General features: G+C 37.2%; 1 protein-coding gene across 4 annotated transcripts in view; it reads left to right on the top strand.

Annotated features, from left to right (window-relative positions):
* ap3b1a (adaptor related protein complex 3 subunit beta 1a) overlaps nucleotides 1-24,287 on the top strand; it is an 86,177-nt gene that overhangs the window by 1,182 nt on the left and 60,708 nt on the right. The window contains exons 1-6 of one of the 4 annotated variants that reach the window (XM_024299089.2): nucleotides 826-1,403; nucleotides 11,455-11,530; nucleotides 11,816-11,890; nucleotides 15,812-15,907; nucleotides 17,316-17,476; nucleotides 19,015-19,081. In XM_024299089.2, the coding sequence (XP_024154857.1) occupies nucleotides 1,276-1,403; nucleotides 11,455-11,530; nucleotides 11,816-11,890; nucleotides 15,812-15,907; nucleotides 17,316-17,476; nucleotides 19,015-19,081 (603 nt within the window). In that variant the 5' untranslated portion in view covers nucleotides 826-1,275. Of the gene's footprint in view, nucleotides 1-825; nucleotides 1,404-8,371; nucleotides 8,979-11,454; nucleotides 11,531-11,815; nucleotides 11,891-15,811; nucleotides 15,908-17,315; nucleotides 17,477-19,014; nucleotides 19,082-24,287 lie in introns of those variants that run through there. The other 3 variants (XM_024299088.2, XM_036214388.1, XM_024299090.1) reach the window with 3 other exon arrangements.

Genomic DNA, 24,287 nt, shown 5'->3' with positions numbered 1-24,287 from the left:
GCTAAAACAATTGCAACATTAGAGCACTTTTTCAGAAAAATGTTGTCACTTCGCCACATCCATCCATCCATCCATTAATTTCACCTTTCATAAAAGGAAATGTTCAAACTCCAAACCTTATTTTTAACAGTTTTTGCATGATGCACGATTAACAATTAATGTTTACATAAAATCCAAGATAAATCTGTAAAACGAAAAATTCGTTTGTGTGCATATATTGCACCTTAGAATGCTTACGCAACATTAGTGAAAACTTTTATTTTCTTAAAATATTTTATTTTGATTAATTTTTGAAAGTGAGTTTGTCTTTAATCAATTGAAAAGGGAAATAGATTTTAAAAAAGGTATAAAATAAAAAATAAATGGTCAGTATTTCACTAAATTACTTAAAAAAAATCTGACATCTTTAAGAATATTTAAGTCTTACTTTTCTTTGTATTGTCTACATCACAACATTTCGGTTTTTCTTAGAAAAAAGAAAAGTCTGGATGGTATTTTTTGTTTTGGTGAAGAATCCTACTGCCATACTGCCAAAAATACTGTTATAAAAATGTCACTTATTTGAGAATGTTTTTTCTTACTTGGGTCCTAATCCTATTCTTTCTTTCTTAAAAAAAAGAAGAAAAAAAAAAGTATCATTTTTAATTTTCCTGGGTCAAAGTAAACCATATTTTTAAACTTTGTAGCTGCACCCATAAAAACCAAAGTTAGTCTAAATCCGCTTTATTTGCTGAGAGTTTTGTTATGACCAGACAACACATTTTTATTGTTGAGAACAGATTTTCAGGTGGCAGAATTACTACGACATTTTTTGCTCATTTTCCTCCTTTGGGAGGGACAGGGGAGCTGCTGTTGTCTTGACAATATAGAGATTTTCACAATAGATCGTACAGCTAAAAAAATAGGACCAATTCAGCATAACGATATCAATAGCTAATGGAGCTTATTAAAAATGATATTTGAGTGATTATTGTGGCGTAAAATTAAAATAATGTTTTAAATATGCGAGAAAAATTGAATGTTTTATTGACATTACGATCCAGCTGAAGCAGATCTATGCCAAACTGCTGCAAAGCTCGGTCATGTGACACCAACTTGTCCAACTCACACTTCCGCTTCTGCGTGTAAAAAAAGTTGAGCGAAATCTGCAACAAGTTTATTTCTGCTGGAAGTTTTCACGCCGCGCGACATTTCAAGTCTTTTTGACGACTTGTTGCTCAAAGGAAATAAAAAAGTTCATTTTTCTCCCCGGATATTCGTCCAGTTTGCGGAGTCATGTCGTTGGCAACCGGGTACAATGACCAAACGGGAGCGGAGACGGCGGTGGAAGCGGGGCAGGAGACCACCCCGACCACCTCCAGCACCGGGGCTGCATTCGGACTGTTCAGCGCCGACTTTAAAAAGTAAGACACGCCGCTTTCGGAGGCGCTTTTACCGGCTGTGCTGGAGTTAGCGGGGCCGCCTCACGTGCGGGGCGACTGCTAGCTCCTCTGGCGCCTCTGGAAACATCCTAAAATCCCATAGAAACTTCTGTTTTTCCTATTTGTTTGCTAGTTTGTCACACTGAAATAATTCCGACCACAAACGCAAAAGGAACAAAAAGTTTACTCTAGGAAAAATAAAAATAAAAACTAATATAATATTTTAAAAAAGAATAAATAAAATATTAAATAAAAAAAGCAAAAATAAAGAGTTAAAGTTATCAGTTTTCAAGTCTTTTAAGAACTTTAGTCTGCTTACCTTTGCAGAATTGTGTTTTAAATCAATTAGGAGGAGGAGCTGCATGTTAAAGGTCATCCCCATCACTCTCTGGACAAGACTTTTCAGAGCTGGACTGGTTGGTTCTTTTGGATCAGAACCTAAGTGTGCTTCATCCTTATGACTTAATAAAAAAAATCGAAGTAATTAAGCTTTATTCATATCACAAAGGATAAATTCATTTGTTTTGGCAACACAAAAAGGCAAAAAAATTTAATAAAGAAAAAAAAAAACGTGAAATTTACTAAATACATTTATAATTACAAGTAATAAGTTAATAGATTTATTTTATAGGATATTGACACGTCATAAATTAAAAAATATAGCATATTAATATTATTAAATGTTAATAATATTATCAAACATTCAACAGGATTTATAGTTTCATCTACCATCAAACTGGCCAAACCATCATACTACCACCACCGTTTTTAACACTCTCGAGTCAATTCTTTTCTTTTCCAGAAGTTCTAGTGATTCTATTTGGCTAAACTGAGAGGAACCTTTATGTTTTTATTTTAAACATCAGTGGGTCACTTACTAAATTTTACCACAATTCATTTTTTTGTTAATTTCAAATCAATAAAAAGACTGGATGAGGGCAAATACTTCTTCACACCTTTTTTATATGTAAGGGTAATTCTACAAACAAACCCCCTCTTGTGGGTCATTGCAGTGTATTATTAACCTTTAGTGTGTTTTTACAATAAAACATTTTGATTACGTTTAATACTTTACTCCCATCCCTGAAAGTTAGACATGTTTGGTTCCTTTTCCACAAAAGTCTGACCAGTCTGTTTGTTATAACTTGTATTTTCTTCTCGTTCAGCTGTTTGTAAACCTTTAAAGAATATTAATCAGCTTTTCAGTAACTTATAAATGGTCTTTTAAGGTTGTTGTCCAACAAGTAGATGTTTTTTTTTGTTTTGTTTACTGAACTTTATTCCTTTTGTGTTTTGGTAGCAGAAAATACTGTTTTTGTAACTTTTCCACTATGAGGGAGCTTGTTACAGGAGGAAAGAATTTGGAAAATGTGGAATATTTGTCCAGGTGATGTTGTCTTAAAGTTTAGCCATGGAACCTGATTCTGGTGTCTCTTCATCGTGAAATATTTAGAGGTTCATTTAATAATCATCAGTTTTTTATGAAGCATTACTAAGGAGTCGTTTCCACCACAGCATAAACTTTTTGACTCTTTTTTGGGGGGGAAAAATTTGTTCTAAAGTTAACAGAAGAGCTGGAGCAGATAAATGGAGTGTTATCTCAAAAACTAACATAAAATCAGGATGAAAACAGGCTTTAATTTTGATTATAAATTAATATATTAATAAAAAAAAAGATTATTTTTAACATTTTTATTTCAAAACTGTCTTTTGTTCTCACCGTAGAGCTAATTGCACCAATGGGTTGATGTCCTTCAAGGGAAAAGTCAAACTTGGAGACATTAGAATTAGAATATTCGAACTTAAATGTTCAGAAAAAGTTCAACTTAATGCAATGTTATATTTAAGGCAAGTTTAAAACACGACACCAAAAGGCAAACAAAATAGAAAAATACTTGTCTCACATTATTCCACTCATTAGCCCGATTCAGCAGGTCTTCTTGAGTGTATTATGTTTGAGTGTGGTGATGGTTGTGGGATAGAAACAGTTGTTTATTTGTGTTCTGATTGCTCTGTTTGGGCGTCCTGAAGGTAACGGGGTGTCCTGGGTGTGATGTGTCCCCATGCTGCGTTCATGCGGTGTAGGAAAAGTGCCCGTTCGACTCTGAAAACACACATGAACATCAGAAAAACCACAAATCTTCCTACAATATATGCATGCAGAATGACTTTCTGCATCATCTATGGGGAGACACCAGATTGTACCTGCATGGAGGTTAAACCACAAAAATCTAAAAGCATTTTAGAATTATAGATATATATTGTTTGATTGATGTGGTCAGATCTGAAGTCCTGTGTGAATACAGAATCTATCCAGTCTGTGCTGGAAAAGCCAGTTAAAGCCTGTGGAGGTGAAACCTCATTGATAAGAACCGTCTGTATGGAAATCAGTCTGTAGTTCTTTGATAGCCTTTTCTGGGTTTGGAGGTTGAACAAATGTTGGTCGAAAGGTCAAATGTCTGTTGGTTGTAGTTTTATATGGAAATGTCTCCTAAGTTGTGCTGCTTTTTGACTTATTGATGTCTTATTAAATCTTCTTTCTACATCTTTTCTATGTTCTCATCTCTTCTTTTGGATATTGACGATACTTTATATGCAAGACAATATTCATGAGTCTAAACAGGCTAAATGAGACCTGGACTCCTCCCCCTGGTGTCCCAAACTTTTCTCTTTGGACACGTCTGCCTTTTACCGCTCTTTCTCTTCGGGACAGTTGAACATCCCATTGGAATCCTCGATGTTTGAGAACGTTTGCTACCTAAAAACCCTCATGTGTTGTTTTAGAGTGAGGAGCATAAATATTTAAAATGAAAACTCACAATAGCCTGATGTGTTTGTTTGAGGTCAACCAATAGGTCAAAATGTCATTTTACCAGCAAAGCTTCTAATTTATTTCCTTTTTTTACATTTAGTTAATACTGTTACTACATTCACTTGTGTACTTTACTTTAATTCACTTGTTTCTCCTGACTGAATACTATTCAAATATTCATTTCATTAAAATGGATTCTTTTATTCGTAATTGTTTTTGTTTTCTAATTGTAATTCATTTGTCTTTTTGTGACCTCTTGGCCAGGACTTCTTAATCTAAGTGGGACTTCCTGGTTAAATAAATGTTAATAAAATGAATAGAATGATCCTTTTCTTTATATTAACATAGAACATTATCTGTCTATCCGCTCCAGATTTATCAAATTTTTTTTTTTTGGTCAAATTTAAAACTGAAGATATTTTGTAAACTTGAACCACCTCTTCTCTCCAGTCTGTTTACATTTCAAACCCTGTTTTTCCTCTTTAAGTTTTCAGTTAATTTGGTCGTTTCTGCTGCTTCTATTTGTCATTTAGTTGTTTTTATGGCGTTGACTTTTATGGTAGTTTATGTTTTGTTTGTCTTTCCATCTGTTCTGTTGTGCTGCAGCTGAGTTTGTCTTTACTGCTGTTAAACCGTCTGTTTATTATCTTCACACGTTTTCTGCACAGTTGGACAAAACTCACACATAAGATTCATGCTGCACTCACTTCAGACCAGTGGGCACCACATGCTTTTGCTGAGGCGTCTGATTGGTCAGTTTATACCTTGAATAACTTTTGATAAAGAAAAAGTATATTTAAATAATATGGTCCTTGCCATCAGTACCTGATGCTGCGGGCCATAAAAATTAGGATTATCAAAAAGATGTTAAAGCTCGCTACGCCGTCCACCGGGCAGCCGGCTGGCGTAGCGAGCTCCATCTAGTCCCATCAGTCTCTGACTTTTATGAGTGTGAGACGGTTTCATGAAGAGCTTGAACACATTTGAACCAAACTGTAAGTCTGACGTTCTGTTCTCATGACCAGAGTTTAGGATGTAATTGAATTTCTCAGCTGAATATTTATGCAGTATCAAATTAGTGCGTCTCCAGCTGAAAGTAGTTGTTACTTTTGGGCGTTTCATTCCAGGTTTTAGTTCCCTGTCAAGCTAAAGTGCAGCTGAGTGTTGTGTCTGTGATCTGATTCAACACTTAAGTGTTAGATTCTTCACTGCTGCATATTTCCAGAACACATTTGCCATCAGATGCTGTACTTAAGCTAAAAAGACCTTTGAGTTTGTATGTGCTGTGTACAAATGAATGTTTTTGTTTGGTGCATCTTGATGTGAAGGTGTGCTGTGTTTGTGAATATGCAAGATTTGAGAGCTTTTTTATAGTCAGTGGAGTTTTATTTTTCCTTAAACTTTTTCTTGATAACAGTTTTTAGCTTTAAATACGTCCAAAGAAAACATTGTGCAACGATGTCATTTGGAAAAAATAAAATAAATTGAGGTTTTTCCTTGTAATTTAATATGAAAACATCACATGTTAAATTTAAAAGGGTCAAATTGTGTTTAAAAGTTGATTTATTCATTAAAAAAACTGAAGCTGCAGCTTCTTGTTTAAAAGGTTTGATTTTCAATTCAGAAAGAGGCCACTAGGGGGCGACAAATCACAATTTAACACTCCTTCATTCCTTCTATTTATGTCTGGATGATTTTGTGTCCACAATAAATAAATAAATAAAGATTGGCACACATTTTACGTCTCTCTGTCCTACAGAAAATACTTTAACTTTTAAATCCACCTCAAGCATCTTTAAACATCTCAACAATTGGTGGTTTTATAAACTTTTTCTAACTTTGGGGAAGACAAATAAAAGCAGTCTTTTGTTTGCAGGAGTTTTAACAGTTGGAAATAGACCTTTAAACTGTCTCACATGACGGGTCAGGAGGTCGGGTCATTTTTGATTTGTTTAAGCTAAGAAAAGGAGGAGGGGAACGCTCTCGTGTGTTGGCATAGGGGAGTTCCTCACAGCTCATGTCAGGAATGCCGTTTCCTGCTCTGGAGAGTCGCAGCAGAAAGAAGCGTTTCATTGCTTCATTAATCTCTTATTTATCAGGAAGTTTTATTTCTGCTGGTGGAGACTCGTTCTCCTGCATGTGTTTTATGAGACATTTCAGGCCACATATTTGTTTTTGTTTTATAACCTTTTGTGTGGAGGATTTTGGTGAAGTTTTTTTTTTTTAATAAAAAAGGCAACTAAAGCCCAGAATTTAATGGATTTGATCGGAATAATGCAGTTTAAAATTAAAACACCACTACTAATTACCACCTCTAACTCCTCTTCTCATATTTTTCCCTTCCTTGTCCTAATTTTGTTTTTGAATTACTGTAATATCCTTTCAATGAATGTTTTCTGCGGTTCGTGACTCCATGTTTGATCCTTTTTCAAATGATACTGAGATTTTCTGCTTTAAATGTTGTCTTTTCCAATTACAATGAATATGTGTTCATACGTTTTCATACCCTGGCAGAATTTATGATTTCTTGGCCTTTTTTTTCAGGGAATACAAAGTAATGCAAAAACTTTTCTTCCCACTCGTTATTGATTGGATGAAGCCATTTGTATTCAAATGACCGTGTTAGCTCTTTATAAATATATAAATCACAACAGAAACTTCACAAATTTTACAAACGCGTGCGATTTTAGCCTGATAAGCTAACACGAATAACAGCTAAAGATTAGCATCTTCACCCTTGATCCATTTGCTTGTATGTGTGCATAAGTAAATGTCAACATTTTCAGAGACTATTTATGAATCCACTGTGATCTGAAGATGACAATTTGGATGGTTTATGAAAAAAATAATTAATATATATATTTTTTTCAAATGAAAAATCGTTTTCCCCAATGTTTTCTGATTATTATTTTTTATTCAAATTGGGATGGATCAGGAGCTGATGAAAACCAGTTGCTTGAAAAAGTTCAGGTTTGTGACGCAACACCTGCCATGGGCGGAGCCTAAGTCTCGGAGTCTGATGCATCCGCTTGCAGACAAATAGATCCACTAACGTCTTTATTTTCCTCTTCTGAGCTGGAATCTATGCTGCTAGTTTGCTCTAATATTACTCGTCATTTTTGGCTTGGCTACTGTTAGCTTAGCTAAGCTAACTCGAGAGAGTGTAAACAAACCGTTGATGGGAAATTAGCCAGGCTAACGTCCGTGCAGAGTGTTGCCCACAATCCAGAGGCTAATTTTTTTAATGAGCTCCTGCTGCTCTGCAGAAACTATGTCTTAAAAAAGAACACAGGTTTTTGATTTTGGCTATTTAATCTTAAATAAAATGCAGCTGGGAACGATTTTACAATGGAAAAAATATTGTTGGAGCTCGTTTTTGTGGCATTTTTCTGATGATGGAGGATATATATTAGATAAAATACAGCTAAAAATTAAGTTAACAAGTATTTCTTTGTCCAATTTGTTGTGAATCGGGATCAAATGAAAAAATGCTTTTTGATAAAGATTGTATTTGTGACGTAGAAAATACGCTTCACATGCCGCAAGCTGTCGGCTAGCGCAAGAGTGTAAACGGATGGATGATGGGAAGTGGGGGCGGAGCCCACAACTCGGGTGAATTTCTACTTAAACTATGTCCTAGAAAACTGTATATTTTTGTTTATATTTGGCTAAAAATATCATAATTATAATTTAAAGACCACTGCTTTGAAATTAGATCAAAAGGGACTTTAATTCATTTTCTTGGATTTTGAAAGTTTTATGACCAACTCAGACACACAAGCTGCAATATTCCTATTTGTTCCACTTGGTCTTGTAGTTAGACATTAGAAGAATGTGTCTGAATTCCCTCTTTCACGTCCAGAATGTGACAAATCACTGTAAGGTCACGAGAACTGGACGGTAATAAAAACTGGATAAACTTTCCCCCAGAAGAGCGTGAACTGTCCGATCATCTTCTCATGAGGTTGGATTTTTCTTATCTGGAGAAATCCGTCTCGTAGGCCGGTGTTGGGTAAAAGAACTCCAGAGGAAGTGGTAGGAGGTAGATTTCTCTCCTCCTGTTTCCTTACATTCATCCTGCTCCTTTTATCTCTGATGGAGGCCTGTCCTGCCGGCCTCCTCGGCCAAACTGGGCATGGTATGCGCTCGGTGATTGCGCAGAGGTGGTGATGAAAAGTGGCTCCGTGTTTACCCACCAGAGGAGATAAGGGCCTCCTTTTTCCCCTGGAGGGAAGTGACCACAGTCACATGTACAGACAGGCGGGCAGGGAGGCAGGTAAAGCAGGAGGAACGTCTGAATGAACGCCGTCCATCTGAAAAAAGGAGGTCTCACCCTCAGGGATCAGGATGACTTGCTGTTTGTGACTTGACAGAGTATCTTGTGACTTCTTTTTTTTTTTTTTTTTCGGAAGAGGAAGGGAGAAGTGAATGACACAAATCACAGTGCAGCCTGTGCAGTTTTTTAGTCCCAGTTTGAGTGGCTGTGACTGACTGAAGAAAGCGCCGGGAGAGGAGAAGCTCAGTTTTCCGTCGGTGGATTTCCAGGAGAGCGGCGGTGGGGACGGCGGCTGGTATGGACCGCGGCTTCCCTTCTTTGCGGTCGGAGGCGGCGGGAGCCGTGAGGACAATGCTGGCTTCTGCTGAGAGCTTACAGCTCACTCTGAAGCCTGAGCTCAGTCAGGAAGAGCAGGCCCTCACACACGCCAACGGCAAGCCGAAGGAGACACACAAAGCCGGGTATTGCAGTAAGATCACCCAACGCACCAGATGATGGGGCTTTTGTTGATATATTTCTGAGGGCCGGTTTTTCCTGGATATACAAGTTTTGAAACGTGTTGTCTTTTGATAAATGAGCCATGATATTCACTGCATTTCCATTGACTATGACATTTGATTTGCATTAATAAATTTGCCAAATTTAGAGAAAACTCACATTTATTTAAAAAAAAAAAAAAAGTTTTTGCGCTTGGAGGAGATGCTTTTTGAGGCGTATCGCAATAGACATATTTCATAAAAACTGCAATGGTAACACTTTTTTTGGAATTAAATGAGTCACGTGATCATCAGTGACTGTCCCACCAGCGGGCGCCACTAGATATAGCCCTAGCATCACCACTCATCAAAAGTTTAGCGGAATTGTTGGATCCACAGATCCTCTGTAAAAACCCCTATTTCCCAAAATCTTTTCATTTATAGCCACTCCCACGTAGCTCGCCGCTCCATGACCTGAAAAAGACGCCGACGTCTCCTTTGATGGATGATGACGCGCTAGTGCTGTGGCCATTGATATATTATTTTACTGGACAAAGCAAGGTGACGTCACTCAAAAAATACCTTACCTCCAGCCCTCGGCAAATCACTCCAAAGGTGTCACCGTTACTTCCTGATTGTCTGCCGCCATTTTGAAACCCGTCGACAGTGATTGGTCCGAGTCGCTCTGAGTCACGTTTTTAGAGGAATTACCATCGCCAATCATGACTGAGCTTGTTTGCAGCCACACTGAAAGCGGCTCGGGAGGATCTGTCAATCAAATGTTGGAGGTTGGGCCAGCGGGCTCCACATGCTTTTACAGAGGACTCTGATTGGGCAGTTTATAACTCGAATAACTTGCAATAAAGATAAAAATATCTTAAAAAACATAGGATTAGAAAGAAGGTGTTAAGAAGAATGTATCAGAGCAAGAACGGTAAAATACAATGACTGAGAAATACCTTTCTATTTCTCAGTGGAAGTCTTTGAGTTCCTTGGAACCAGAAGGTACTTCCTGTTTCAACCAGGAGAGGGGAGGGGTTGATGTGTCCAGTGATTATATACAGTCAATGGACGTGTTTTTGAATGATTTATCGCGTGAGTTGGTTTGTGTTTATTCACATAATTATGATTTAATGGAAACATTGTAATTGCTAAATTTTGTTTTTGTCATTAGTTTTTGGCTAATGTGTAATGGAAACACATCCACTGATGATTTTGGTGAGTTATCGTTTCACTGCTGTCTTAATGCTCAGTCATAACTGCCCTTATGGGTTGCGGTTATGTGAAAAATGTTCTAACCTGTATCGGTTGTACATCACCTGCATGAAATATCAAGATTGTAGAACCGCAGTGACTCTGTAGAGAGAAAATGTTTCTGGATATTTATTTTATAACGGGCATTCTGTGGACGACGGGTCATAGCGCAGAAGTGTTGTACTCGTTTATTCATCAGATATCCCTCTTTAAAGTTTTAGGTCCACATTTTTTTTAAATCTTCCTAGTAATGTTTTCCTAGTAACTCATCAAAAATCGAATTTATTTATAAAAGCATTATTTTTTTCTACATTAAAAAACTTTTTTTGCCTGGAAAAATAGCAAAAATTGCGTCGTCTTGAAATTTGTTTTTTTTTTTCATTTTTGCTGCTGACATGTTATGATTAACTCGCCATTTATTAGTGCACTTGGTGCAATGATAAGGCGTACAGTTCTAAACTGTAACGTGAATTACTGGTACATCTTTTCCTGCTGTCCTATTTTTTTCACTAAATTTTCTGTTAATTTTCAGCTTGATTTTCTTTCTGTACGTCATCTTTGTGAAGGGTTTGGATGACTCCCTGCCGTCCTATAAGCAGTCTTCCATTACCTAGTCTTTTGAATTTCCTGATCTTCCCCACTTTTATTTTTTCGATCACTTTTCTAGTTTGTACATCGTTGCTTTTTGAGTCGGCTAAATGGGCGATAGGACCGGATAAAGGAATCTTGAAGCTGCTGGAACATGGCTGCTCTGTACAACTGGGGATGTGATGGTCACCTGTCATTTTCAATGGAGAACTTTGATCTAGAAGAATAATTGAGATTCAGAACTTCAGTTTCAGAACAAATGTAATTATACCAAGTATTATATTTAGTTTTTAGAGGCACCTTAATGACTATTTTTGTTGTAAAATCATAGATCTATATAATAAAGATGTAATTCTGTGGTCGACTTGAGTAATAAAGTTTTGTTAATGTTGACGACCTTCAGTGTCTCCTAAAGAATGAGCAGTATTTTACATTTTGACAGAGATCATTGTGAAGCTGTCAGGAAGGTCAGCCTTGTCACCATCATTGTTCATTGTATCATCCCGACACGTGAACACCGTAATGGTCAAAACTGACAAGAATGTGTAAAAAATAAGGATTTTTTTTTTTCTGTCTAACCAGTTTGTGTTTTTGGTGCTGAGAGCAGAAATGTTTCTCTGTCCTCAGGAATGAAGACCTGAAGGAGATGCTGGAGAGCAACAAGGAGTCCCTCAAACTGGAGGCCATGAAGAGGATAGTTGGGGTGAGTGAAGTGCATCATGGGATGAAACTGGTGTAACAAATGCAGCTCTGGAATGTCCCGGAATGCGTGGAAACAACATTTCTTCCACATTATAAGTCCCTGAACGTTTAATACCCAATTTAGTTTCTGATTAATTTATTCCTCAATGTTTTTTCAAATTTTAAGAATTTTAACTTATTTCTACGGCGCCTGTGGTACAGTAATAATACAACTCCCCTAAAGTTTGTGTCATAAAATCTGACTTAATCTGAAATTGTCAATACGTAATGTTTTTTTTCCTTTCAGCTCATCTCTAAAGGGAAAAACTCGTCCGAGTTGTTTCCAGCTGTTGTGAAGAACGTTGCGAGTAAGAACATCGAGGTACGACTGTTGAGAAATACTTCCTTACTGTGACACAATGCGTGGAGGATGACTATGTGAGGAATTTCCTCTTACATGGTCGATTGTAGGAACTGATGTCATTCAGAGGCTGTTGTTGATTTAGTTTGTGTGCAGTTTCTAGTAATTAAATAAACAAATGATGTTAGAGCAGGAAAAGAATAACAAAACAGACGTGTCCAATCAAACGACAGTTTGTTCTTGGAAATGGTTCATAAATATAAATGGTACCAAAATTAAAGCTTAAAAATCAAATATTTGAGGTCTTTTCAAAGAAAAAAACATGCAGCTTTAATAAGTATGTGTGAATAACATCGGCCTAATTTTTGTTTTATTTTTTTTTTAAATAAAGATTTTTTATTTAAATTATAGGTTGATAAGTTTGTTTAACGAGGAAATGCATTTTATTTTATTCATGAGTAAATGGTCTGTTTTGTCAAATTAGTTGCTAAAAGTTTATTTTTTTAATAAAAAAATCTTACAGCAATCTGTCACTTTTCATCCTAGTCAATAGTGAGGGGCAAAAAAATAACTGAAAGCAACTATTTAAGATTTAAACCTTCTAAATTATGGCTGTTCACAAGCGTAGATATCACATTTTTGGTTATTTTAACACAGTAGTTAATTCTGCACAACTAGGGCCCTAACAAAGAAATATAAAAAAGGAAATCAGCAAATCAAACAGCTTATTTCAGATTTAAATGATTCACATACTCATTATTACAGCAGCAGCTGCTGTAGTTATTTATTAAACACAAACCACATTCTAGCCTGCTTTGCAGAGCTCTCCGAAACATATAAATCCAAGCTACTCGCTCAACAACATCCATGTTTTCTATGATGAAGTCCAGAGAAACTCACCTCTGTCGAGCAGGTCATTTGTTGTGCGTCGAAAGAGAGGCGGCAAACGCAAATTTGACATGTGAATCGTGTCCGGTGGGAATTCACCATAAGGCTAGGGGGGAATAGGCGTTCCTCTTTCACACTGGAGTAACCATCAGATTTCACTTGGAGGTAAATAGTGCTGCCACCAACGATTATTTTAATAGTCGACTAATCACCGATAATTCTTCCGATTAGTCGACTAATCGGGTCATGCGCAAACTGGATGTAAAGCACACATCGTAACCATCATTGGCTTTAAACCAACTATATATATAGTATTACCTGCGATAATGCTAGTGTGAATACTGTAAGCTGAATTTGGCTGCTGAAGTTGCTAGTGCTGATAGCTGAAGATGCTGAAATTGATAGCTGAAATCACTGACGCTGATAGTCATATTACTTAAATGCCAAATTAGTTTAAAAAAAGTGAAAAAAGTCTAAATTAGCCTGAACAGCTAGCATGTAGCTGAAATATGAACTAAACTCCAAATTTGCCTATTAAACAAAAAAAGCCTAAATTAGCAAACAAGTTAGCATGTAGCTAAAAAATAATAGCTAAAGCTAAAGTCCAAATTTGCCTAAACAAACAAACAAACAAAAAACTAAATTGGCCAAAACAGCTACCATGTATCTGAAATATTAACTAAACTCCAAATTTGCCTAAAAAACAAAAAAAGCCTAAATTAGCCGAAATAGCTAGTGTGCAGCTGAAATATTAGCTAAACTCTAAAATATGCTTAAAAAAACTGAAAAAAGCCTAAATTAGCCAAAACAGCTAGCATGTAGTTGAAGTATTAGCTAAACTCAAATTAGCCTAAAAAAACCTAAAAGCCAAAATAGTCCAAAATAGCTAGCATAATACAAATATTACTTTCAACTTAACTACACTCCAGCGGATATAATATAAAGTAACGACTAATCGACTAATTTAATTGTCAATTCGTTGACAGCCCTTGACGTAAACAATTTATTACATTTTTCGTTGCTTTAATGGATCTGCAGTGGTGCTCCCACTCTCTAGATGGCAGCATAGTCTCTATAGCTTCAAAATCAAAGAACCGTTTAACCTTGTAGGTCAATAATCCCACTTTAAAAGATGATTACACCCTATTTTTTCACTATTGATCTCCATCAGCACATCCTTTTAGTTGTTTATGATAAACTGTTGCAGCAGCATCAATGAAAGCCTCTCCCAAATCCAGCTGTGTTTGCCTCCCGCACAGCTTATTCCAGAGACTCTAAGCAGCTGCTGCCGAAGGGCCTCCATGCCGAGAGCCTCTGAATATTGATTAGCAGCAGCAGAATAATCAGATAGCACGAGGGGCAGCATGTGGGCGGGGGGCCTGAGGCCGGCCGCCAAGTACGAGGCATGCAGCCGAGGCAGGGAAGGGGAGCAGGTGGGTGGATGTAATTGGGGGAGGCGAGTCCACAGTCACATCTCCAGTCTCCTGCCTCATCCTCGCCAGCTGCTAAGGTAGTGTGAGGTCTTCTCGGCCTCTCTTGTATAACGCTTCTCACAAAAAGTGGCCCCTTCCTCTGCTCCCGGCCCCTCTACCCCCTCCCCTCGTCACCGTGAGCGGCCATCGATTCCTGCTAATTAGCGCCGAAGCATAACGGCACAAGTGCCTGTAGTTTATTGACAGCTTTGCGTGACTTGATATCAGCGCTCTTTATTTTCTTTAATCATTTCTGCTCTCCAATTTGACCACCACACAGTCCGCATGAATGTGCATGCGATTGCTAATTCCTGTTTAGCTCGTTTTGGACACTTTTGAGCACTTTTTTTAAATAAGTACTTTAAAAAAATGCCCCCCTCCCCAAAATCCCATCTGAAGTTTCACTCCCACTGTCCTTAATCGCCATTTTAGCAGTTCTCTGCGGTGAGCTGGCGAGGGTGATTTGTGGTCATAGAGACCGGATCCTTGAGGGCAGATGGATTGTGTCTGTTTTTTATAGTGAGTAATGCCGTTAATTCCACGCGGTAATGACCGCAATGATGATTGAGAGCGGCGGAGCTCTGCTGCAGGTCAATATGTGCCGGATTAGAAAGCATGGGGCTGATTACAGGTGATTGTACCTAAAAGGTAACCTTACCCCTGACCTCAAAGGACATTTTGGCTCATAAATTTAGAGTTACTTGAACAAAACATCCTTTTTTATTACTTCTTTCCAGTTTATTGGATTAGCTGTAAGTCCACTGCATTTAGCAGCATTGAATGTGAATCTTTAGAAAAAGATGGAAAAACATTTCACTTAATATTCATGATAATAATTTTAAAAATTCTGTTTAACCTTTTTAGATTCAGTGTTGACTACATTTTCTCTTCAATTATTGTAATCCCTGCAAATTCTTAGGAAAAACGCTCAAAAACAGCTTTACTTTCATTAGTCAGTGCATTCATGTTCATCTTGTAAGTTAAGATTTTTGAATGTCAAAGAGCTCAATAGAGTTCAAAAGTTAACCCGCTCCTATGAAAACTGTCTTTTTTTGATTTTAAGATGTTCTTGTAGCATTTTCTCATAATAGAGGACCTATATAAAATCATTTACAATTAAAACTGCGTTTCTGAGTATTTATTGAGAAAACCAGATGCTTGAAAAAGCTCAGATGAATGACGCAGCTACTGAAATGGGCGTGGCCAAAGTATCCTCTGGCCCGCTCACGCTTATGTGTGCAAGTGTGAGAAGCGTTCAACACTCGTGCTGTAGTGAATTGTGATTCTAACTCAAAACCGCTGCTGATGTTAGCTTAAGGCTATAAGCTAACAGCCACAACCCAGATTTGTGTTTCTAATGAGCTGTTGCCTTTGTGCTTAAAAAAATGTTAAATCAAATTTTTAATTTTGGCTAAAAACTTTACTATAGATAGAAAAAGTATAGTTAGAGTGGAACTTTTAAGCGATAAAAGTTTGTAAAAAGTGTAAAAAACCTTTTTTTTTAGGTTTTGCCATTGCTTTGTTGGAATGTTTTGCTGTTTTACCTCATGCATTTCTTTTTGTGGTTGTTTATTCTCTGCAGTTGAAGAAACTTGTGTACGTGTACCTGGTGAGGTATGCAGAGGAGCAGCAGGACTTGGCTTTGTTGTCCATCAGCACCTTTCAGCGGGCTCTGAAGGTAACTAACTATCATCATTTCTTCTTTTTAGGTTTTCTTACGATTTAATCGGAGTAAAATGCAGCATCTGTTCTTACAGGAGGCGAGAGGGTCTGTTTTCACCTCAAAGGTTTTAAAATGTTAAATATACGTACTTTTTTGGAGAGATTTGATACATTTAGTTTGAAAAGAAACATTAACTACAAAGTTTAAATTAAAACAGTTATTCAAAAGTTTTCATATCTGTCCATATAATTAGGGAGTTCTTCAGGGCTCCGTATAAGGACCTGCTGTATTCACTCCACAGAATACATACTGTATATGATTTTTCAGTCAAGATGAGTTTAAAAAACTGATGTATCATCATTAGATTGGTCTTTTTTAATAGTTTGTGTTGATTCATAAAATTTGGTTATATGATTTTCTCTTTAAAGGGATCTTTTTCAAGGCAAATAACTTCCTTAAATTTATTTTTTCATCTAAAAAATAAAACTTTTATTGAGGAAAGCTTCAACTTTGATCAGTTTGTATGAGTAATTATTTGTAAAATTGTTTTTCTTTATCAAAAAGTAGTATTGAAAAGGAAATGTTTAATAAATCAAAACCGATTTACAAGTTAAGTCAAATTTCAATGTTTGAATCAAATTGAAATTATTAAGTGTTTTTGTTGTGATTCTCAGCTTTAATGATCTGTTTTATGTTTTTTATGTTTTTTAGAAACGTGTTATATCTTTGGCATAAACCCTATGCCTTCAGTATATCAATTTATTCAATTATTTTTTATGTTAATATTAAAATGTGTTTATTTTTGGATTTATTTTTGTATTCTGCACTTTTTTGCATTACTTTTGTGTTTACAAGGTAATTTGACCGTTTATTTTATAATTTTGTTTTTCTTTGGTTGGAAAATTGACCTTTTTAAGATCAACTCTCTTTTTTCACCACAACAATCTACCCTGAACTGACAAAAATATGGGATATTTAAACAAAATATTGTGTTTTTCTTAAAAGATTAATATAAAACTTTGCGCTAAGGTACAAAGAAAATATACCTAAATGGTGGTTAGGATTTCCTAATTATTCTTTTTTTATCTTTTATCTTTTTCTTCTTACATGGTACAATCTTATACTCTGTCTTTATTTCAATCAGTCTTATTGTTTTATTTTGGATTAAAAAGTGACTTTACTTGTTTTTAAAATACTTTTACAATTAGTTGAGCTATTTTTTCTAAAATAAGGTTTGGAGTTCCTCAGGGTTTTATACTAAGACTTCTTCCAATCATGTTTTATGAGTCACTGTCAGCTGAAGACGCTGTATTAAACGAATAAGAAGTAAAAGTAAAGTTTTATCTCAAATATCTCATAAAAATGTGTACAAAAAACAATGAGGTATTTTAAATATATATTTTTTCTTTTTTTAACCTGACAGGATCCAAACCAGTTCATCCGAGCGAGCGCTCTGAGGGTTCTGTCCAGCATCCGTGTTCCCATCATTGTACCCATCATGATGCTGGCCATCAAGGAGGCTGCGACTGACATGTCCCCATACGTGAGGAAGACTTCTGCTCACGCCATCCAGAAGCTGTACAGGTACAGAACCACTAATCCACAGCACACCTTCCTGTCTGCTCTAACTTCTCCTCATTCCTCAGTAAATGCCTGATTATGTTGATTTAAGGGTGTAGGGCTCTTGTTTTCTGAGTGTTTCAGGAATGGATGACGGAAGGAGGAGTGAATAAAGGATCAAAGATTGAAGTATTCAAACGGAACGCCAGCAGTTCAGTGTTTATTTACTGTCGCCAGGCGTTGGTTCTTTACAGGAGGAGGATCTGTTTAAGTTTTTGTTCTTTGTGTAGATTGAACTCTGGAATGGTTCAAAACAATATAATTTTTTTTATTTTTAGTAATTCTAAATGAACATTTCTGAACTTGTGAAACATCTAGGAATTTGGCCTCGATGGAGTAATTTGATTTATAAAGTCCCGATCCGATACTTTTATCACACATTTAAAAACTGAACAAATGTAATGAACAGATCCAAGTTGTGTCAGATTTTTATTTTATTTTATTAACCTTCAAATGTTTGAGTTGAAACAAAAAGTGAGAGACACTCTCTGTCCGTTTCAAACGTTTATGTAGAGTGTATTCAGACTGGACTCATTCGTTTGCTTTGGTTCATTCGATAATCCGGAACATATTTTCAGTCTGAATACACCCAAATGGACCCTAGTCCAGGACTAGGAACTGCTCTCAGACCCATCTGAGGCTACTACAATAAAATATTATGATCAGTTTATGATGAGCAGACTTCTCGTTGAGTATTTATCTGTAATAATAAACTTGAAATGTATAGTGCTGATCAAAATCAGATCAAACTAAATATCTGATCCCTGATTGGTTTTCAACATTCTGAAACTACGTGATTGAGCCTGAAATCAGATCAAGAAACGTTCTTTAAATCTTAACTTATAGTAAATAATTTCTTTTTAAGATTTTTTTTTTCCAATTTTATTTCTTGTTCCTTGTTTCCGTTCAAAGTTTTTCCTTTGAATTTGCATATATATTTTTAATTTTGACATTATTTTAGTCTTTTCCAGTTCCTCAAACTGTAGATTTGAAATGTTTAGTTGTTGTTCTTCTCAAACAAATATCATGGTTAATCTGTTATTGTTTTCTTAATAGTTTTACTCTTTTAAATGTTTTCAAAGCATCATTCTAGCTTGACTTTAACCTGAATCTGCACACTTACTATTAGAAACCATCAAAGTTGCTAAACGATGAATATCAGTTTAAATATTTCTGATGACCAACTTTCTGTAGGATCTTCTTGTCTGTGCAAATATTGATTTGTTGGAAGTGAATAAACTCCTGATTGTGACTAACTGTTGACTTAAAAACTGACTGCAGCTGTTTCCAGTTTATATGGTCATATAATACAATATTAATATGTTTTTGTATATTTTGAGTCCAGTTGTACTTAACATTTTATTTCCGTTGGTATTTAAACAGTACAGCTGAGGACTGTAAACGGTAGTTTTTGGTGGCGATGTGATCTAATTTGCTGCTCCCTTTGCGAATGATTGGCTTTCGGTGGCTCACAGCTTGTTTCCTCGTTCTCTCTTCTTCAGCTTGGATCCAGACCAGAAGGAGCAGCTGATCGAAGTGATCGAGAAACTCCTGAAAGACAAGAGCACGGTAAGTCCAGCTGGAGAGAAGATTGGCCACTGGAGGGCGCCCCAGTCAAATAGTTCTGCTCTCAGCTCGTCATCCCACAGCTCATTCAGCAATGCCATGGTTTGTTAACACCCACTTAAACCCACACATCTTCAGATGCTCCTGGTTAAGTGTCCATTTGGAGGGAATTTTCGCACTGATGCTAGTGTCAGCTTAATTTTCTTTCAGGCCAAATACTATTCCTTCATTTTTTTTATTTTTTTATTTTAAAGGACTCAAATGAGGCAGATTCTGAAATTTTGTGTTGAGGCCAGGCACGGAAACGAAGCGGACAGCCCATTAGAAGGCAGCCGGCAGCACATTCATTTAAAGAGGTCACAGCAAATACTAAGGGTGTTTAAATGCCAATTTCAAATATGCAGATTCCGGCTCCAGAATGCAGCCTGGTGTGTGTTTGTCCATGCTAGTCCTGCACAGTTCGCTGTGATTATGTATTCATAGAGTATACCTATCATTACACAAACAAAACAAAGCAGCTTTGGCCAAGGGGGATGGAAAGCCCAGTACCAGATGCATAGCATATTTAGCCTCAGACGCTAACGAAGACGAATGACTTCTCCCCCGTTGGAGCCCACATTGTGAGGCAGGGGACAGAGAGAAAGGGCAGCATCATCACACAAACACACAAGCGCATCAGTCGGTGATAAATGACAAAAAAAAACTAAACGTAGTGCATCCTTAATGGCTATCAGGCGATGCATTTTTATGTTGCTGTGATGATGTTATGTTGAGTCCCACAGGGATTAAGCCAGGAGTGCTGGAGCCCCTGGAGCAGAATGTGGGCTAAGGCTAAATGTGTAATTTAAAGGACACTCATTAGACTTTACAAACTGATTGGTTTACCAGTCATGCAAGTAAAAAATTCTCTGCAGTGACAGTTTTTCCACCAATGTAGTTCCAGAGCCAGCTCTTTCAGTTTTGACCACCGATTGGTGCCAAACCATGAAGGAGTCTAGGAAAACAAACCACACACTTCAGAAACAAGCACCAAAACTTCATACTAATGCATGTTTTTATGAAAGAAATAAACAAAACGAGTTATGTGTTTTCCAGAGTTTAAGTTGCACTTGGCCAAAAATGCATATTAATGTAGAAAAGGCACATTTTTTGCCGGTAATTTATACTACAAACTACTTGACTGAAAACAGACATTATGTCACCTTGAAAGGCAAGTTATAACATTAGACGCTCCCATCGCTGTCTGAAGGTTTTAGCCTCACCACATCTTGGAGGCTTTGACGGAATATCTCGTTTAGAATGTACAGAAAATGTTGATAAATTAATTAAACTAATTTGAAGAGCTCTATAAACACATCGATAATCATGTCTCTGTCTGGGTTCATGAGATTATTCAATCTTTTTACCACATTAGTCCAGTGAGAGAAAAACAAAAACAATAATGTCTCAATACAAATAAGAAAAACATAACATTCAGGATTCTCCATGTTTTTTTTTTTTGGATGTTTCTTCTTCTGCGTTACTGTCCTCAGCAAATACTGACACAGAAACTTACAGTGCCCTCTAGTGGTTGTTAGTGGAAACATAAGAAAAAATGAGCCTATTTATGTTTTTAAAAAATCACTAATAAGTCACTCTTGAGTATAAGTCGCACCCCTGGCCAGTCTATGAAAAAACACGGCTTATAGTCTGGGAAATATGATATGTCTGATCAATTTTTGTAATGTTTGCCAATCCACAACTAACGTAATTCTGAGGTTTTATGCAGTAAAAACAAACAAAAGCTATTAAAGTTGAGACTAAAGTCCGTTGTCTTTCAGACAATCCCTCCTACTAATTATTCAATGGGAAACGGTAGACTCATTCAACTCAACAAACAAAAAGCAGAAGCAAAAATGAAGATGAAAATCTTTCTCAGCAGAAAACAGGAACACAAGAACAATAAACAAGAAACATGTAAATGCGCAAAACTTTTGTGTTCATGTGTTTAAATACAAGTTTCCATGAGCATATTTGAGCATTGTGTACAAAACGTACAAAACCAGTTGAGCCAAACAGGGACGATATTTCACTGAATTGTTTGAAAGTTAATGGTGGAGAAATAATTGTGGTTTGTGTCCAACGAAAATTCTATGATACCAAGTCTTTCATGTATTGGAATAGAGCTGTGAAAGTAAAAGTGAGATTTACACCGCTTCAACATTTTACATCACAGACCTGTGCTGGTAGACAGTAGACGCAGTAGCCCCTCCCTGCTTGTCCACTGTGAATACCATGAGCTAAATTCACATTCATCATGTTCTGGAACCCGTGTCACATGTATATTGTGTATGCAGCTTAAGAAAGAGAAAGAGAAGTTGGTGATCCCCAATCCAAAAGGCTCAAGTGTTTGAGGTTGGGGTCACTAATTCATCATCCAAGAGTTCGGAAGACACTCAGGACGCCACATGATGACCCCGACAGTCTAGGGCTTTAGCAGCTCCGTTCAGGGTCGGCCAGCTAAGCCTCAAGCGCAACCTTCATCAAAAAGAAGATTGAAGTGTAGTTTTTGATGAAACGATGGTTGGAAGCAGAGAGGATCCTGAAAGAAACATCTCCCTCGCATTCTGGTCTTAAAAGCTCTGGGAAAAAACAGAAATGATTTGGAGATTGAGATGGAAGAAAAAACTGAGATATTTTGCTAGGGAAGACATTGAAGTACTTTTTAAATTGAAAATAGTTTTTAAATAAACGTAGGGTAAAACTGGAGAAATATGTTCTCTTTTACTAACTTTTTTGGGACTGTCTGATCAGAAAACAGTTCATAGTTACCATGTATCATTCTGTGACAATATATTCATACATCATTTAGCAATAGTACTCAATATGTCTGAGTTAAAAGTCACGTTCAGAAAAAACAAGTTTATTAGATGCTGAATTAACTAGAAAGTTCAGATCTGATGCTCAAAATCTAAGTGACGGCTAAATATATGCATATTTTCAGAGAAAATGCTATTGTCTTAATAGATATGCAACTAAATGATTTAGTCGAGACGAATCTTGTGTAGGTCGGTGAGAAGTGTCCTGTCGTATGTTAACGTCTCATCGTCTTGAAGTTGAATCGAGGCATCTGGACTTCAAGCCTCCTTTGTTTACAAAGTTTCACCACTTATCTATGTGGCTCATTGAAGGAGAACCTGCATTGATCTACAGGTTCCATTAAGTTGTCACATACCTGGGTGTGCATAAGTTCTCTAAATTTGATCCCTCCCCAGGGAGGAGCAGAGAGATTAAGTCACAATCCAACCTGAGTGTCAAGCAGAGAGATCTTTAGTGTTTGGTGTGACTGGTTCTTCCATTTTAATCCATGTCCTACCAGTTTCTGATGGACAAGCTGGAATCAACCAAACCTGATGTGGTTGTAACCGTAAAGCCCCCGTCTCATGCACCTGTAGGGCTGGTTGACTCCTACAGGTGCTGTGAGTTTTTGGGTCGTCTGGACAAGTGGAGGGTTTTAGAGAAGCCTCATTTTTTTGTTTTTGTTTTTTAGGCTAATTTAGCACTTAGCTATTATTTTTGCTTGCCATCAATTTTAGCATCTTCAGCTATCAGCACTAGCATCTTCACCGACCAAATTCAGCTTACAGCATTCACACTAGCATTTTTGCAGGTTATGCTATATAATGCTATATATCCAGTTTATAACTATGCTTTTTAAAAATGTAGTTTCAGTAAATGTTTATCCTGTTCGGACCTCGACCTATGGTGTGTTTTGCATTTTGGCCCCTTGTGCGATTGAGCTTGACACCCCTGTTTTAAAGAGTTCACTTCTGATTTATATTAGATTTTAAATGAAACAGAAGCACATGGAATTTTTAAATGAAAATATAAATGTCTAATTGGTTTGGTTTAAGGCACTAAGGATTCATAAACGCTGCTTTTCCAGGCATCTTTAGAATTTAAATAAGCCTGAAGACGTCTCAAAATGCTCCATTAATTAGGCTGAAGTTTCTAAAAGGAGGAAACGTTTGGTTATTGCTCAGTCCGCGGCGTCGTCCGAGCCTCCTGACACCTTCAGAGGCTGTTCGGTTAAACGGCTGTGACACGCGGGAGGAGGGGGGGGCTGCTTTTAGGCAGGATGCTTTAAACAGGAAATGTGGAGGCCTGATGACAGAGACAACACAGGAGTTTGTGCAGCTGTTTTACCGTGATGGATCTATTATCCAGCCATTACAAGATAAATGATCGATCTCTCCCGTCCCTCCCCACCCTCCGCCCCCCGCTCCTTCTGTAGAAAAATTGAAATGAGAACAGAAAGGAGGAGCAGGGGGTGGGGGATGCTACAATGATTAGGGGCTAGGTGAGATACCCATTAATTTAAGAGAAAAAAAGGAGGGAGCAGGAAGAGATGGGAGAGGCGAGCCAAGTGAGGAGCGGCCGACCCCACACGGGGCCATCAATCACAAAGGCGCGCGTCGTCTCTGACGTGATGACCCAGCACTCCTTGCCTCTGTGGCACCTTAATTAGAATTCATAGCAAAATAGATGCAAGGAAACGGTTCGGGCCCTTCATAATTTTATAGGAAATTTATTGTTATTAGAAGAACCATTTGCTTAGTGTGATTTTTCCATTACCAGCTTGTCACGCAGGGTAGATAATATGGTTGGGGGGTGGCGGAGGAGGAGGCGTATAAACCCCCAGATTGGGGTGTCAGTTTTGTTGATGGTGCATGTAGTTTACCTTGGAGCTGTACCTAATGGGGTAAGTTGGTAAAGAATGCAAAAAGCAGGACTGACAAGCATGTGGTTATGGGCTAATTTTAGCACCTGCTCCTTTAATGTTTTTGCTTTAACCAAAAATACAGATTTTTTTTTTCCCAGAATGCAAAACATGCATAATAATAAAATGCATAATAGTGTACATATGGTATTTTCAAGAGATTGTTAATTCACCTATACCAGCAACAGCTAGAGGTATATGGGGAAGGGGGTTGAGTGGGTCGGCGGTTCGATTCCCGCTCCTCCCTGTCATTTGGTGGTGTTTCCTTGGGCAAGACACTGGAGTGATGTCCGAATGTCCCGGTGTGTACTGTCAGTCTGCCCCACCAACACATTCTCATTCCCTCCTCATCACATATAGACGTTTAATTTTACTCAACATGTGTGTGGGCCCACACATGTTAAAGGTGGCACGCTGGATCTCGTTTTTACTCTAGGAGTAAATATTGAC

Source organism: Oryzias melastigma, linkage group LG12, assembly GCF_002922805.2.
Source record: "Oryzias melastigma strain HK-1 linkage group LG12, ASM292280v2, whole genome shotgun sequence".
NCBI classification, from domain to species: domain Eukaryota; kingdom Metazoa; phylum Chordata; class Actinopteri; order Beloniformes; family Adrianichthyidae; genus Oryzias; species Oryzias melastigma.
Note: the sequence above shows the minus strand (reverse complement) of the source record. Positions and strands in the feature narration are given on the sequence as shown.